Here is a 15,314-nt window from a genome sequence, read left to right on the forward strand (position 1 = left end):
TCTCTACTCTCAAGGTATAAAGAAGCTCACCACCATTTTTCTCTAGTTCTCACATGGTTTTGATGTATACGTTTATCCCTTTCAGTTACTGGCTGCATTTTCCTGATGACCGGTGATGGTAGGATATGATCTATTCTGAAGCCCACATCTGTGAGGATAGCAGCTTGCTACTTTTCATAACATACAACTCAGATTTTCCTCCTGTCACACTGTCTCATATTTTGATGTATTTCTTATTTTTGAAAGAGTAATTCACCGTGAAATTAGTTACTGACCATCTCTCTTCCAATAATCTGACCTTGGCCAGCACTCTGACCCCCTCTGGTCTGGTTCACAGATGGATGTCCAGGGTCTGGAAAAATCTAGGGGTTCAAACAGATACTTGGCCCTGGCTGGTGTAGCTCAGTGGATTGAGCATCGGCTGGCAAAGCATAGGGTTGCTGGTTCAATCCCCAGTCAGGTTAAATCCCCAGAAGTAGGTGCACAAAAGGCAACCACACGCTGACATTTCTCACCCTCTTTCTCCCTCCCTTCCCCGCTCTCTGAAAACAAAATAAATAAAATATTTTTTAAAAATAGACATTTGCTGGATGATTGGGGACAGACAGAGACAGGTTCCCATATATGGAGGTCCGGAAAGGGGAAGTGGTGCGGCCCCCTTCCCTGGCACACCCACTTTACGTGACCCACGGGGCTGACTCAGGCTTAGAACCTGGGTCCCCACCCTGTCACGTCCCGGAGGCACAAGCTCAGAGCCGAGTGGCATCTCAGCTCTGGTCTCAGCCGTCTGCGGGGACACAGGAGCCCTTGAGAGCAGCTGGAGGGAAGGAGCCTCTCGCCTTCCTCCGAGCCCCGGGGACGGGGGAGCCTCCATCTGCCCACACCATGTGGGTCTGTGTGCTCTGCCAAGTCCCACAGTGTTTCCCACCTGCACAGCCTTCTCCAGCGGCAGGCAGCACCATGACCATCCTGTCTGCCGCTTTCCTCTGCCTCGGTGAGTTGTGGGCAGGAAGGGATGAGCCCCTATGCGGGAGGTGATCTCTCGTAAGACCTCCTGGCGTGAACTGGAAGTCTCAGGGAAAGTGGAATCTGCTCAGGAATCGGAGGCCTTTTACCGGGGTCTCTCTTGCAGGACTGTGTCTGGGCCAGGAGACCTACCTGCAGACAGGTGAGTCCATCCCCAGGCCTCTCAGATCCTGCCTCCTCCTTGGGGACAATGTGGGACACCCATCCCCCTTCCCAGGGTATCTGGAGGACAGAGAGGGAGGAGAGGAATTCTAAATGGCTAAGTAGGGAACACATGTGAGGAGCCCCGAGGCTGAGAGCTAGGGGAAACCGAGGCACAGAGAAGATGGCGACGGCCCCCTCTGCTTCCATTGTAGAGACACTACCCAAACCCACCATCTGGGCGGAGCCAAGCACTGCTGTTGCTCAGGGGCAGCCTGTGAGCATCTGGTGTCAGGGGCCTCAGGAAGCCGACAGGTACTACCTGCACCAGGAGTGGGTCCCGCAGCCCTGGAGAAGCAAGTTTCCACAGAGACCCAGAGACAAGGTCAAGTTCCGCATCCAGCTCATGACCCGAGACCTTGCCGGGAGGTACCACTGCAGGTATCAAAGCCAAGCAAGCTGGTCGGTTCCCAGCGAGCCTCTGGACTTGGTGGTCACAGGTGAGCAGACGCTTTCTGGGGCACAGGTGAGGCCGCTGTACCCTGGGAGGAGCCACTCCTGTCCACAGCTAAGTCCTGTGAACAGGGCTTGGCAGGTGATGGCCCTCTCTTCTGCCCCCTGTTTTTATTACGGTAAGAACTGGTTCGACATGAGATGTGTACAGTATAGCAATTAGACTTATGATTTACGAAGCGATACCCCCTTAAGTCGAGTCAACCCCACCCGGCACCGTCCATAGTTGTTAATAATATTATTGACTGTATTCCCTATTTCCAGTGAGTATTTTGTAACGACCAAATTTGTGCTTCTGAATCCATTTGCCTTTTTTAAAAAAAATTAATAATTTTATTTATTTTTAGACAAAGGGGAAGGGGAAGAGAAGGAGAAAGAGTGGGAGAGAAACGTTAATGTGTGGTTGCCTCTTATGCGCCCCCTACTGGGGACCTAGCCCGCAACCCAGGCATGTGCCCTGACCAGGAATTGAACTGGCAACTCTTCGGTTCACAAGCTAGTGCTCAGTTCACTGAGCCACAGCAGTCTGGGCCCAAACTGTTAAAATTTTAAAGTGCACAATACTGTATTGTTAGTCACGATGTTGTCCAGCAGGTGTCTAGAACTTACCCATCTTGCAGAACTGAAACTCTAGACCCACTGAGCTCCCCAGTTGCCCCTCTCCCCAGCCCCTGCTGACCACCATTGCCCTCTCTGCTTCCTCAATCACATGAGTGGAATCGGACGGTATTTGTCCTCCTGTGACTGGCCTGCTTCACTTAGCACAGTGTCCTCAAGTGTCGTCTCCTCTTTTGACGCTTCCGGCTTGTTCTCTCCCAGGGATGTTCGACCCGCCCAGCCTCTTGGCCTTATCTGGCCCCCTCGTGACCTCAGGAGACAGTGTGACCCTGCACTGTGGCTCGTGGCAGGAATTCGGTTGGTTTTTTTTGTCTCACGAAGGAGGAAATGGCCACTTCAAAAGCTTGGCTTCCCAGCATGGAGCTGATGGGTGGTTCTGGGCCCTTTTCACACTGGGGCCCATGAGCCCGAGTCAGAGGTGGATGTACAGGTGCTACGGTGCTTTCTCAGGCTCTCCTTACGTGTGGTCTTCCTCTAGCAGCATCCTGGAGCTCCTGATCTCAGGTGAGAAACCCACAACATTCCCCCAGGACTCCCTGGTTCTCCAGGCAGGTCAGGCAGAGCCTCGTCATCTCGGGTGGAGCACTGGGTGGGATGAGGTTGCAGCGAGAGAGCTCAGGGCTCCGGCAGCCAGGGACACACCAGAATCTGCAGTGGGGAGGCCCAGGGGGGAGGGGACTGTAGGCAGCTGACCCTCTTACAAACTTGACCTCCCTTTCCTCCAGGTGTGTCTAGGAAACCATCCCTCTCCATCCTGCCAGGTCCTGTGGTGGCCCCCGGGGACACGGTGACCCTCCAGTGTCACTCTGATGATGGCTATGGCAGATTCGCTCTGTCCAAAGATGGGGAACAGGAGCTCCCCCAAGAGCCCCAGGCTGGTCTCTCTCAGACCAACTTCTCCCTCGGCCCGGCGAGCAGCTCCCACGGGGGCCGGTACAGGTGCTACGGTGGACACAGCCTCTCCTATGTGTGGTCGGCCCCCAGTGACCCCCTGGACGTCCTGGTGGCAGGTGAGGAGCCCCTCCCCAGCTCACACTCAGAGTGGCACCTCAGTTGAGGTCCAGGGGTGGGTGGACAGGGACGAAGTGGCCCCTAACACCATGATCTTCTCTCTCTCTCAGCCTCGGCCCCTCAGAACACATCACCCACTCTGTCAGCCCAGCCGAGCCCCACCGTGGCCCTAGGAGAGAATGTGACTCTGAGGTGTCAGACTGGGAGCTCATTTGACACGTTTCTTCTGCTCAAGGAAGGGGTAGCCAGCCCCCCTCGGCACATCAGGGCTCGGTCCCAAGATGGGGTGTTTCAGGCAAACTTCCCTGTGAGCCCCACCACCCTGGACCACGGGGGCACTTACAGGTGCTATGGGTCACTCAGGAGTGCCCCCTTCCTGTTGTCATATCCCAGCAACCCCCTGGAGCTCAAGGTGGAAGGTAAGGAGCTGTCTGTGGTGTTTTCCTTCCTCTCCATCTACCGAGGTGTCTGGATGAGCTCGCGCCCAACCACCTTCCACTGAGTACCACGTCTGTCTGTCTTTTCCTCCTCTGCCCTCTTCTGAGCCCAGACACTGCCGTCTGCCACTGGGTGCTCATTCCTGTGTGGGGAATGAATCATTGAAAAAGCCAAGGAGGCCTCTCTTTCTCCGGGTCCCATGTTTTTTCTCCTCCTCCTCCTCCTCCTCCTCCTCCTCCTCCTCCTCCTCCTCCTCCTCCTCCTCCTCATTCTCCTTCAGGGCCATGCATGGACATGACATAAACCTGAAATTGTTTACAGGTGGTGAACAGGGAGTATAGCACCTTTCATTCTGTTAGCATTGGCTCCACCCTTCAGTTTCCGAGCAACATCAGGTGCCAGCCACAGTCTTCTACCTTTTCCCCGAAATATTCGAGATCCTATAAGCACAGCTCTGTGCATAGACAAAGACCAGCATCTTATAGACACTGTTCTGAGCTGCTCTATGTTTTTAAAAAAAAATGAGTTAATACATTTTAAAGAATGGTCTGGTATCTGTACATACCAATCCACTTTAGGGTTTTTTTTAAACAATAGTTTATGTGTTTATTTTTAGACAGAGGGGAAGGGAAGGAGAAAGAGGGAGAGAAACTTCATTGTGTGGTTGCCTCACGCACGCCCCCTACTGGGGAACTGGCCTGCCACCCAGGCATGTGCCCTGACTAGGAATCAAACCAATGACCCTTCGGTTCACAGACCAGCACTCAATTCACTGAGCTACACCAGCCAGGGCCGCTTTAGACAGTTTAATGGCTGCCTTATATTCCCTTGCTTGGAAGTAGCAGGTTCCATTTATCCAATGCCCTAAAATCTGTCATTTTGTTTGTTTCCAATCATTTTATATTGCAAGCCACCCTGCAATGAATGTTGTTGTACCTACGTAAAACACAGGTGTATGTAGAAAGAACGAGTCCTTACATTGTGGTTAAGTTTTTAGGGTAAAACAGCTTAGGCAGAGGACATGGGCACTAGTTCTGTGATAAATGTCAACAGTCTCTTCCCATGGCTCACTCTTTTTACTCTTCAGGTTCTGATGTAAAAATCTTTCCCTAAATTGGCTGGGACCCTATATACTCTTAATACCTTTCATTGGCTTTTCAAAAGATTTTTTAAATTTATTTTTAGAGAGAGGGGAAGGAGGGAGAAAGAGAGAGAGAAACATCAATGTGTGGTTGACTCTCACATGGTTCCCACTGGGGACCTGGCCGGCAACCCAGGCATGTGCCCTGACTGGGGATCGAACTGGCAGCCCTTTAGTTTGCAGCCTGCACTCAATCCACTGAGCTACACCAGCCAGGGCCCTTTCATCGTTTTTAAAGTGTTTAACCAATTCTTACTATATTGTATATTTTCATAATCATAGCTCTGATATATCCGTTACACATTTTACTTAATACTATTAATTTTTCTTTATCATCATTACCAATACACATGTGTGTGCCCACATACTCATGTATATATTAATATACATGTTTCCTTATATTTATACAAAGTATATTATATAATGCATATATAATATACACATGTGTATAAGCACACATATTATATGCATATTTATGTATGAACATATCATGTATTAGTGCATGTTATACACATAATACATATAACATCTGTGCATGTGTATGGATACATGTGTACATACATGTGTTTCTAGATAGCCCATAACACTTTACGGAGTGAATCAGTAAAAAATGTATACATGAAATAACAGAAGAAAATCAGTTGCAAGTATTCACTGCAGACTCAGGAGTAGAAAGAGCTGGTTGACTTTGGGCAAAGAGTGGTGGCCCCAGGTTTTCACACCTCTTTTCCCCAACACTCAATAACCCCTGGGCACCAACCTCTCATCCATGGACCCAGGACTCTCACCTGAGGATTAACTGAAGACTCTAATTTTCAGGAGATTACATTTAGATGGGACTAATGCACCAGAAGGATGAGAGATCACGTCAAAGCTAAACTTCAAGAGTTTTCGAACGTGTTCACTCTTAGCTTGTGGCAAGGGGTGTGGGTGAACCCTTCTTGCTTTTAAGACCTGAAAGCTAAGTCTAAGCATGAGGAAATCAGAGGCAGGAGGGTTGCCTCCTCACCTGGAGCGGTGGAAGGCATCATGGTGGAAGTAGATGAAAATGGGTGTGAGCAGGGAGATGTAATAGGGCAGATCCTTGAGTGATTGCTGGGTTGGCAGGCTACTGGTTCCTCACTCTCTCTGATTTCCTGATTTTCAGAGGCTCCTGTTACTATCAGCCCATCAGTGCAGACCCCAAATGCCACAAGTGGTAAGTAACTGAACCTGTTTGGCTTGGGGACTCAGATGTTCAAGGGGACGGGGGTCTTAGCGTCTGCCCCAGCTGCCGCTTTGAGTGTGATCTGCACTACCCACCACAACCTTTTCCTCCCTGTCCCCAGGCACTCAACGCCCCGATTACACAGTGGAGAATCTCATCCGCATAGGTCTGTCTGCATTGATCCTGGTGGTGCTGGGGGTGCTGGTGTATCAGGACTGGCACAGTCGAAGAGGGTCCTCAAAGGTAAACTGAAGATGGAGTGCACCAATGCCTCAGGATTTGCAACAGAGACTTAGATCAAAATCACGCGTGCAAGGTATGATGACAAAGAAGGTCCAGAAAGTTGGAGCCACAAACGGTGTGAACTTGGTGTGGAGGACTTAGACAATTGACACGGTGTGATTAGTGCTGGAAGCAATGACGGGGACTTCAGTTGTCCCTTGGGGGAGGCTCCCCTGTCACAAACGTTGCCCATGCCTTGCTATCTCCCCAGTTTGGGGCTTCTCTCACTCCGCCATCTTCATGACGCAACGTCCATATGAAGAGACTGTGCCCATTACTTCACTCTGTCTCATGCTCTATTCTTACATGGTGTTGTGAATATCTTGTTTCTAGCATCCACATTCCCTGGTGTGAGTTGCTCTCTGCCTCCCCTTCTAAGTGCAGAGACTCAGGTAACATGGTTGAGTGATTAAGCCAATGGACTAAAACGTACATCCAGCTTGGAAGGTGCAAGCTTAGAATGTTATCCCAGCACTGTGTCTGGATTCTGCAAGCTCCTTTCTCTTCACCAGGTGCTTCCTAGGTGGCTTCTGCAACACCTGCACTTGGAGTCCACACTCTCCTGTGTGGCCCCATGCAAGTGGCAGCTCACCTGTGAGCTTTTTGTGCCTCCTATGTGACTGGTAGTGACTTCAGGGCTGTGCTGCCAATTAAATAAGATTTGTGAGTTCTGAGATGATAAACACGTGTTTGTTTGTCTTCATTTTGATATTAACTGTTGGAGAGAGGGTGGAGCAAGCAGCATCTCACACACTACTTGGTAAGTGTACAAATGGGTTCAGCCAATTTGGGGAATTTTCTGGGTCAGGGCAAGTAATGGGCAGCTACAATAAGCAGTCTTACACCTAGAACTATGCCCCAGAGAAGCCTTTGCACATCTGCCCAAAGATACAGCCATGGAAAGTAGGAGAAAAGCATAGTTCCCATTAGCCCAAAATTGTAAACAACATTCTCAATAAAACATGGAAATATCATAGGGACGTCACAGCACAACATCAGGACACAACAGTAGGATAGTGTCCCAATAGGCTTTATACTGGAAACCATGGGGGAAACATTGGACTGTCTGAAATGTCAACCCAGGCTCAGATCCAGAGAGGAATTCAGGAACCTGACTGGACTTTGAACACCAGGTGAGAGTGGTTAGATATGATGGGCTTCTGACCTTTTAACTCACATAAGAAGGGTCACTACCGAGTGACCACGCACTTCAATTCTGTAGTCTGATGCTGTGTATTAAAGCCCAGATGCATTGATAATGCTCTGGGGAACTCTGAGAAAGGTCCTTAAATTCTGTATCTCAAGTTCAATGTGCATAAAATTAGGAGAATAGGAGGGCCAATCCCATTAGCCTGCTGGGAGCTTTGAATGGGTAATGTATCTAAATCACTTAGAACAAAGGTCAGTGCCTTTATCGGCAAAGGGTCAAATTCTCAATATTTTTGGCTTTGTGGGTCTTAAGACCTCTGTTTCAATGACTCAGTTCTACCATTGTAATGTGAAAGCAGTTATGGGAAATATGTAAATGAACAATGTGTTTCAGTGAAACTTTATTTATAAAAAAAGAATGAGGAAGTAGACTTGGTCCATTGGCCTTAGTTTTCAAACACTTAGCTTAGAGTAGAGTCTGGCATATGAGTTTTACTGAAGAGATATTAATTATATCCATTATCATCATCACTATTACCACTATCACCATCATCATCATTATCATCACCACCATCAACACCATCATAATCGACATCACCCATGGAGAGTAAGTCCAAGCTCAGATGTTGATGCTGGGAACAGACTAGATGATAATTACAACCAGCTGACCTGTTTTTTACTTTTTAAAAAAGATTTTATTTATTTATTTATAGAGAGAGGGGAAGGGAAGGAGAAAGAGAGGGAGAGAAACATCAATGTGTGGTTGCCTCTCATGCTCCCCCTACTGGGGACCCGGCCTGCAACCCAGGCATGTGTCCTGACTGGGTAGCAAACCAACAACCCTGTAGTTCGCAGCCAGCGCCCAATCCACTGAGCCACACCAGCCAGAACTGTCTTGGAAACTCTTTAAAAAAGGTAAAGTAAAACAGGATATCCCTAGGTTTGGTAAATTTTGAAAAACCTATGATAAAATCTAGGAAAATAAGTAGAATTTTTCTAATACATGGAGAATAGAGGCCTTGTAGGAAGCAGTATATGCAAAGATTCAAGTTGATGGAATAATAGCAAAGGAACAGAAATTTAACATTTAAGTTTGATGGCAGTGTGTGGGATAAAGAAGAAGGTGATGAGAGTTGAGATGGGAGTTAGCAATGGGAGGCAAAAAAGTCTTGGTGCAGTGAGAAGCTAATTTCTTACATAGGTGATGGGCTAAGCTCAAATGGGAGGGGATAATGGGAGGGAGGGGGGAGGATTTTCGGAAACAATTATAAAGGACACATGGACAAAACCAAGGAGTGGTGGAATCAGGGGAGGGAAGTGGGGATGGCTGGGGTGGGAGGCGTAGGGGGGCAAATGCAGACAACTGTACTTGAACAATAATAAAATAATAAATAATAAAATAAATAGTAAACAAATGAGCAAACAAAAAAGAAAACTCCCACATTCAAAAATCAAGGGCACTGTTCACTACCTCAAATTCAGAACTGAGCAAAAGGAATACTTAGACTCATCTAACATGATGGATTCTTTTCAGCTAACAAGCTGTGACTTGATATGCTGATAAGTTCCAGAATCCTGTCCAAAGTCCAAAGGCATGAAAAAAAAAGTGATCATAGAAAGAGATGGAGAGACTGGATGTGTGTAGAGCAAAGCCAGTTATAGCTGCTCTCACGTCCTCTGAATTCATGCTGGGTGTTAGAAAATCGGCACCTTCCAGGCTGTTGCAAAGGGTAGGAGCTCCTTCTTTCTTTCTGCTGTGTAGTATTTTATCATGTAAATGTACCATAGTTTTTTTTGATCCATTTATTATGCTAAGTGAAATAAGCCAGGTGGTGAAAGACAAGTACTGTATGATCTCACCTATAAGTGGAACCTACTCAACAAAGCAAACAAGTGAGCAAAATATAACCAGAGACACTGAAATAAAGAACAAACTCACAGTAACCAGAGGGGGGAAAAGGGGAAAGGGGTTTTAGAAACAATTCTAAAGGACACATGGACAAAACCAATGAGGGTGGAATCAGAAGAGGGAGGTGGGGATGGCTGGGGTCAGAGAGAGTATAGAGAGAAAATGGAGACAACTGTCCTTGAACAATAAAATAAAAGTTTAAAAAAAGAGAGAGGAAATCAGCACCTTAAATCCCTTAAAATGCAAACAAAGTCTGAATTCAAGAGAACTCTCCACCTGACAAAAAGATCCCAGGGAGTCCCTGAGGCTTTTCAGTGGATTCTGTTATTTGATGAAGAGATGAAAAAGAAAATAAGGAAGAAAAGTTGAGAGGTTGAGAGGCATTGCTGACTCAACGACTGTCGAGAAGAGGGAAAGAAGCATATCCACAATAAAGATAAATTGTCTTTGTGTGGGTCTGGAAGGAGTGGAAGTAAGAGAGAGGCTATATGAAGAGAAAAGAGGAGAAAGAGGAAAGGGAGGGGGAGGAGGGGGGAGTAAAAGAGAAGAGAAGGGAAGGGCAGAGAAGAGAGGAGGAGAGGGGAGGGGAGGGGAGGGGAGGGGAGAGGAGAGGAGAGGAGAGGAGAGGAGAGGAGAGGAGAGGAGAGGAGAGGAGAGGAGAGGAGAGGAGAGAAGAGAAGAGAAGAGAAGAGAAGAGAAGAGAAGAGAAGAGAAGAGAAGAGAAGAGAAGAGAAGAGAAGAGAAGAGAAGAGGAAATGCTCTTAGCTCCTAACATCCTCTCAACCCTCCATATCATCTATATAATTGATCTTGATCCTCCCTCTCCTTAGAACAAGAGCCACATCTGGAGGAATTCTGGAAACTATGTTAGGGAGACAAACAACAATATGCCTTCCCCAGCCCTTGTGTGGAGTTGGAGGGATTTAGACTCTTCAGATACTCGTATCTGATATCTGGCTTGCCTAATGCTACTGTCATTATCTGGTCATTTGGCAATTATATATCTGGGGTAACTGAATGCAGAGCAGGCGTGGTTGTATAAACCTGATTAAATAGCCGCATTCTAAAGTATGCATGGAGTAAAATGGAAATTGAATCCTTTCTGACCTCTAGAAGCCTGAAGGTTCAGAAGCACTAAGTGCTTTGGAGAACATACCAACTGTTGACAATATTCTTGTAGAGATCCAAACCCCATAGCTCACGTATACCCAAAAGTCAAGGGAAAACTCCAAAGAAAATGCTCCCACATGTTTTTTCTTTACATAAGTCTAGTATAACAAGCACTTGGTTATCTGGTTAACCTAACTGGTCACTGGGCATGCAATGAGTACCTCGCAAATAAGAAGTACTAGTTTCAAGGCAGAGAATTCTCCTGTTTAAACACCAATAGCCTTCAACTGAATGAATTTGAAATGAAGTCTGAGTTAGAGCTAATCCAGGACCAAGTTTTTCCCGTGCCTGCTAACTGGAAATGAGATGATCAATCTGGACTTTGGGTTCCTTTTTCCCATTGAGTCCCCGTGCAGTTAGGCCATGGTTGGGGATCAGCCAAGGGGTTCACTCTTTCCTGAGACCAATGTCTTCTCAGACCAACTCATCTGAGTGTCCACAGAAAACTGATGAGAACATTATGTATATGGTGAATTTGTTCCCCAGTAAGGACACTATTTTGGTTGGTACATGAATCAGTGTGCCTGGATTTGCCTTTTTTTTTTTTAAGTTCCAGAAAAACACTTTTCTTTCCCTTTGCTTGATTCTTGTTTCCTGACAATTGAGGTCAATGGGAGAAATGCTTGGGAAGGTATGAGCTGTGACCCCTCCATTTTTAAAGAGTTTTCCCCAGAGATTGTTAGCTTCTTCATGGTTTGGAAACAAAATTGCTTCAGGTTAGGTCCTTGCATCTTAATGTGGAGAGACACATGGACATCCCTGAGGTGGGACACTGTCCACATGAGACCACATTCTGAGACCAGACTTAGTATGAAATCAGCATTCACCCAGAGAGATGTGAAATGGGATGCTAAAAAGATGTGCCTACAACCCTAAATCCAATGAACTTACTTATTTTTTTAAAGATTTTATTTATTTACCTTTAGAGGGGAAGGAGAGAGGGAGAGAAACATCCATGTATGGTTGTCTCTAGTGTGTCCCCTGCTGGGAACTGGCCTGCAACCCAGGCATGTGTCCTGACTGGGAATCGAACCATGATCCCCTGGTTCGAAGACCTGCACTCAATCCACGGAGCTACACCAGCCAGGGCCAAATTCAATGAATTTAATTCAGCTTCTCTTAAATTGACTCTCAGCCCCCTAGCACATCTCTATTTCTTTGTTATCTGTACCCTAATACAAAATATTTCTCCATTTGGTTCAATGCCTGCTTCCTCTTTTTATCTCCTATCTTTTGTTTCAGTCTGAAATTTGAAGGTCCTCTCACCCTTTCAAGAACACAGCTGAATCATGATTAATCCCCACCCAGAACAGGCCATAGTTCCAGATCATTCCAGGCAACATCCCATGGATTCAATAAAAAATGTTGTTTTAAAAATTGAACAATCACAGTTCTTAACACAGTAACTCTCTAATGATAGAAATCATCTCTGAACTATTTGAGGGAACTGTCTGAATGAGACAGAGCAAGAATTGAACATTGGCTTTTGACTGGACCTTCCTGACTATATTAAGGGGTAGCAGAGACTTCAGATAAGAGGAGCCTATAGGGTACATACCTAGTTATGATATGGGAAGAAGCATGTGAGAATTTTCTGGGAGCCCAAGGGAAAAAAAGGGTCAAAACCAAAGGGCCAGCTACCCTAACATGTCATCCAGTTCCATCCACTCTTACAGACAATGCTTAAAACCCTGCCCTAGAATTAGAGCTTATTCTTATTGTTTCATGCTTTTGAAATATTATTTTGCAGTAGTACAAGCCCTCCAAATGAAGCACATCTTTAAAATTTTTGCATTTTCAAAAAATTGTATGGTTCTCAATGAATTTGGGAACCAGGCTTGTTGCCAAGAAAAAAGGTAGGGTGTATTATAAGACTTCAAATAGATTACAGCCATTTTTTTTTTTTACTGAATTTTTGGCAATGCAAGAGCCCTTATAGGACTGGTAGTTGTTCTACACTGGTAGGGGTATTGAATGGACAATCGGGATGGAAAAGCAGGATGAGCTAGTTTTCTGAAGACTTTGAATACCAGGGAGGGATATGTGGAGGGATTTAAAGGAAGTATACTGGAAAGCCCAAGAGACTCAATGATAAAAGTCTCTCAACAGTAAAAAAATAAAATAAGTCATTTAAATCATATTAATTTATTTGAACCAACAGCTTTTGTATGCACAAATTAATCACAAGCTCACCTTAAAAATTCTAAGGAATAAATGTAATACAGGCTGTGTAGAACTTACCAACACATTTTTATACCTTTCTAAAAACACTTCTGAACAGCAAAAGAGTGATGATGATAATAGGCAAATCCTTTATCATTGGAAACAATGACTGAGCACATAACAACATCATCTCCCCATATTTTAAGTTATAAATGTACTTCAGTCCACAAAGTATACCAAGAACTAAAGAAGTTAATACTACAGTCTACATTGAAAACAAAAATCTGAGAAAATGTAAGAAAACACCAAAACAAAGCACAGCTGTAAAGGTAGGGAAGGACTAGCTCAACCAGAAACTAAAGTATAGGAGGGACACTAAAAAATGGGGAATTTATCTATAAAATATTGTGTATTTATTCTTAGATGTTTAAATTTCAGCCACCTTCAGCCACTCTTCATTTGAGGCAACCCCTATCAAGATGTTTTCCTAACTGCTCAAAACAGTTTTTGGACTTGTTGATTTTCATGCTTTTTTGGTGCTTCTGTCTTTTTTTTGTTTTTGTTTCAGCTCTTCCACGTTGGCAAAACAATTCCCTTTGAGATCTTTTTTCATCCAGGAAAAAAAAAAAAAAACCTCACTCAGGGTGAGATCAGGTGACTAGAGAGGGTGAGGAGGCATTGAAGTCCTGCTGTTGCTGTTAAAAAACTACTGGGCAATCAGTGCTCGTAAATCACCCAGTGAAATGGGCAAATGTGTTAGGCTTCAGAACAAACTCATTGAAGCTGAGCACAGCCTTTCATAACCGCATCAGCTGGTACACTGATACAGATGGGTTCCTAGAACACTCACCTAGTGAGGAAGCCTATGCTACAAGAGGCCTGCCTTCCAGAAGATAATTCCTGTTTGTTTTTTTTTGGAGGGGGTCCCTATCACACTATTAGTCCTCTGTAATTAAAACAATTTGATGTGGACGTAATAGATAAGGGCAACGTAATATAAAGTTCAGATGTATGTTCAAGTATGGAAGTTTTGTGTGTTACTGGACAAAGATGGACTTGGGGGAAAGAGGAGGAAATTAGAACCATACTTCTAAATGTAAAATAGGTAAATAAATGAGCAACAGAAGCCTGTGAAAGAAACATGAGTTTTAAAACATAATTCAGTTATATTTCTGTTATATCTCAATAAAGCTGGAAAATAAAAGTTTACATTAAAAAATAGTATGTACTTAAAAATCCAGATGCAGCAGCAAAAAAAAGATTAGAAATTAGACTTGATTGGAATAAGAGAAAACATATGTGTGCATGGAGCAAAAATAAGAAAGATCAAAACAAAAATTTTTTAAAAACTAGTATAGTCTTGGCTGGTGGCTCAATGGATTGAGTGCCGGTCTACAAACCAAAGGGTTGCTAGTTCAATTCCCAGTCAGGGCACATGCCTGGATTTCAGGCCAGGTCTCCAGTAGGGGGCATGAGAGGGGCAACCACACACAGATGTTTTTCTCCCTCTCTTTCTCCCTTCCTTCCCCTCTAAAAATAAATAAATAAAGTCTTTAAAATTGAGTTTTAGGTATTCTTAGTGTTTTCTCGGAAACCTTGTACAGTCTTTCACACCAGTAGGTGGCATTCTGTGGGTATCTCTCTGATGTCCATTTCTGTGGAACACTCACCTCCCTCACACCCACTTGTCCATGGAGAGTTTTTTTTTCCAAGGCTCTCCTGATATTCTCATTCAAAAGGGCTTAAGTGCCTTCCCCACTGTGTGCACTCCCCAAACTTTAGCATCTACCTGTGCAGTGCCTGGCAGGGATGGCTCCAAGGCGAGTCTCACACTCACGCCTGGACAGACGCACAGGTCAGACTAGACTGGAGTCTGCTTCACACACACGCAGGTCTCATGGCTCAGTGTTGACCACAGGCTGTCCGTGGGCAGAGATATTCCAGGGTCTGTTACCTAATTGTAGGGAGGGAGAAACTGCTTCCGATGCTCTTCTTGTTCCAAATCCCCTCCCTGTGCGTGAGGCCTCCAATGACCCCTTGTTTGTCCCAGGCGGTGGAAACTACTCAGCTCTGGTCTGTTTTATGTGTTGTTGACGTCTCTGATATTGGGAACTTTTGCTTCTCTTTTTCTGCAGTGTGTGGTGGTGCATATTTCAGATATTAGGAGCAGGCGGGGGCTTCCGAGGGGGCGTATCCATTGTCCACCTTGACTGTGGAGTCACAAACTTTGATGTGCTCACGTCCCAACCCACACGTCTCCATCAGATATAGAAACCAACGAGGATTGATCCCTCCCAGGACCCAGGCATAACCACCATGCATGCATCCCCTCTGAGGAGTGGGGTTCATGACAACATGTTTCCCTTGGAGAAACTGAGGCTCAGAGATTCAATATTATTGCTCGATATCAAAGGGATGGTGGAGGAGCATTTAAACAAGAATGAGCTTTGTCACAAAAATTAGGACACTGACTCACTCTTTGTCCCCAAAAGCGGAAGAGCAGAAGGTAGGACCGCACGATGAGGGGACAGCTCTGGCCAAGAGAG

The 15,314-nt window shown here is 45.5% G+C and overlaps 1 protein-coding gene across 1 annotated transcript in view; it reads left to right on the forward strand.

Moving 5' to 3' along the window:
- The window catches only part of LOC119054613 (uncharacterized), a 43,060-nt gene extending 36,041 nt beyond the window's left edge, over positions 1-7,019 (forward strand). Inside the window, 8 exon segments of the mRNA XM_053656742.1 lie at positions 704-994; positions 1,133-1,168; positions 1,383-1,667; positions 2,500-2,802; positions 3,024-3,308; positions 3,420-3,728; positions 6,036-6,086; positions 6,217-7,019. Of these exon segments, the coding sequence (XP_053512717.1) occupies positions 704-994; positions 1,133-1,168; positions 1,383-1,667; positions 2,500-2,802; positions 3,024-3,308; positions 3,420-3,728; positions 6,036-6,086; positions 6,217-6,347 (1,691 nt within the window). The 3' untranslated portion in view covers positions 6,348-7,019.
- Positions 7,020-15,314: the final 8,295 nt, after the last annotated feature.

This window comes from Artibeus jamaicensis, unplaced genomic scaffold (genome assembly GCF_021234435.1).
Source record: "Artibeus jamaicensis isolate MK-2021 breed Jamaican fruit bat unplaced genomic scaffold, CSHL_Jam_final scaffold_2693, whole genome shotgun sequence".
In the NCBI taxonomy this organism is placed as follows: domain Eukaryota; kingdom Metazoa; phylum Chordata; class Mammalia; order Chiroptera; family Phyllostomidae; genus Artibeus; species Artibeus jamaicensis.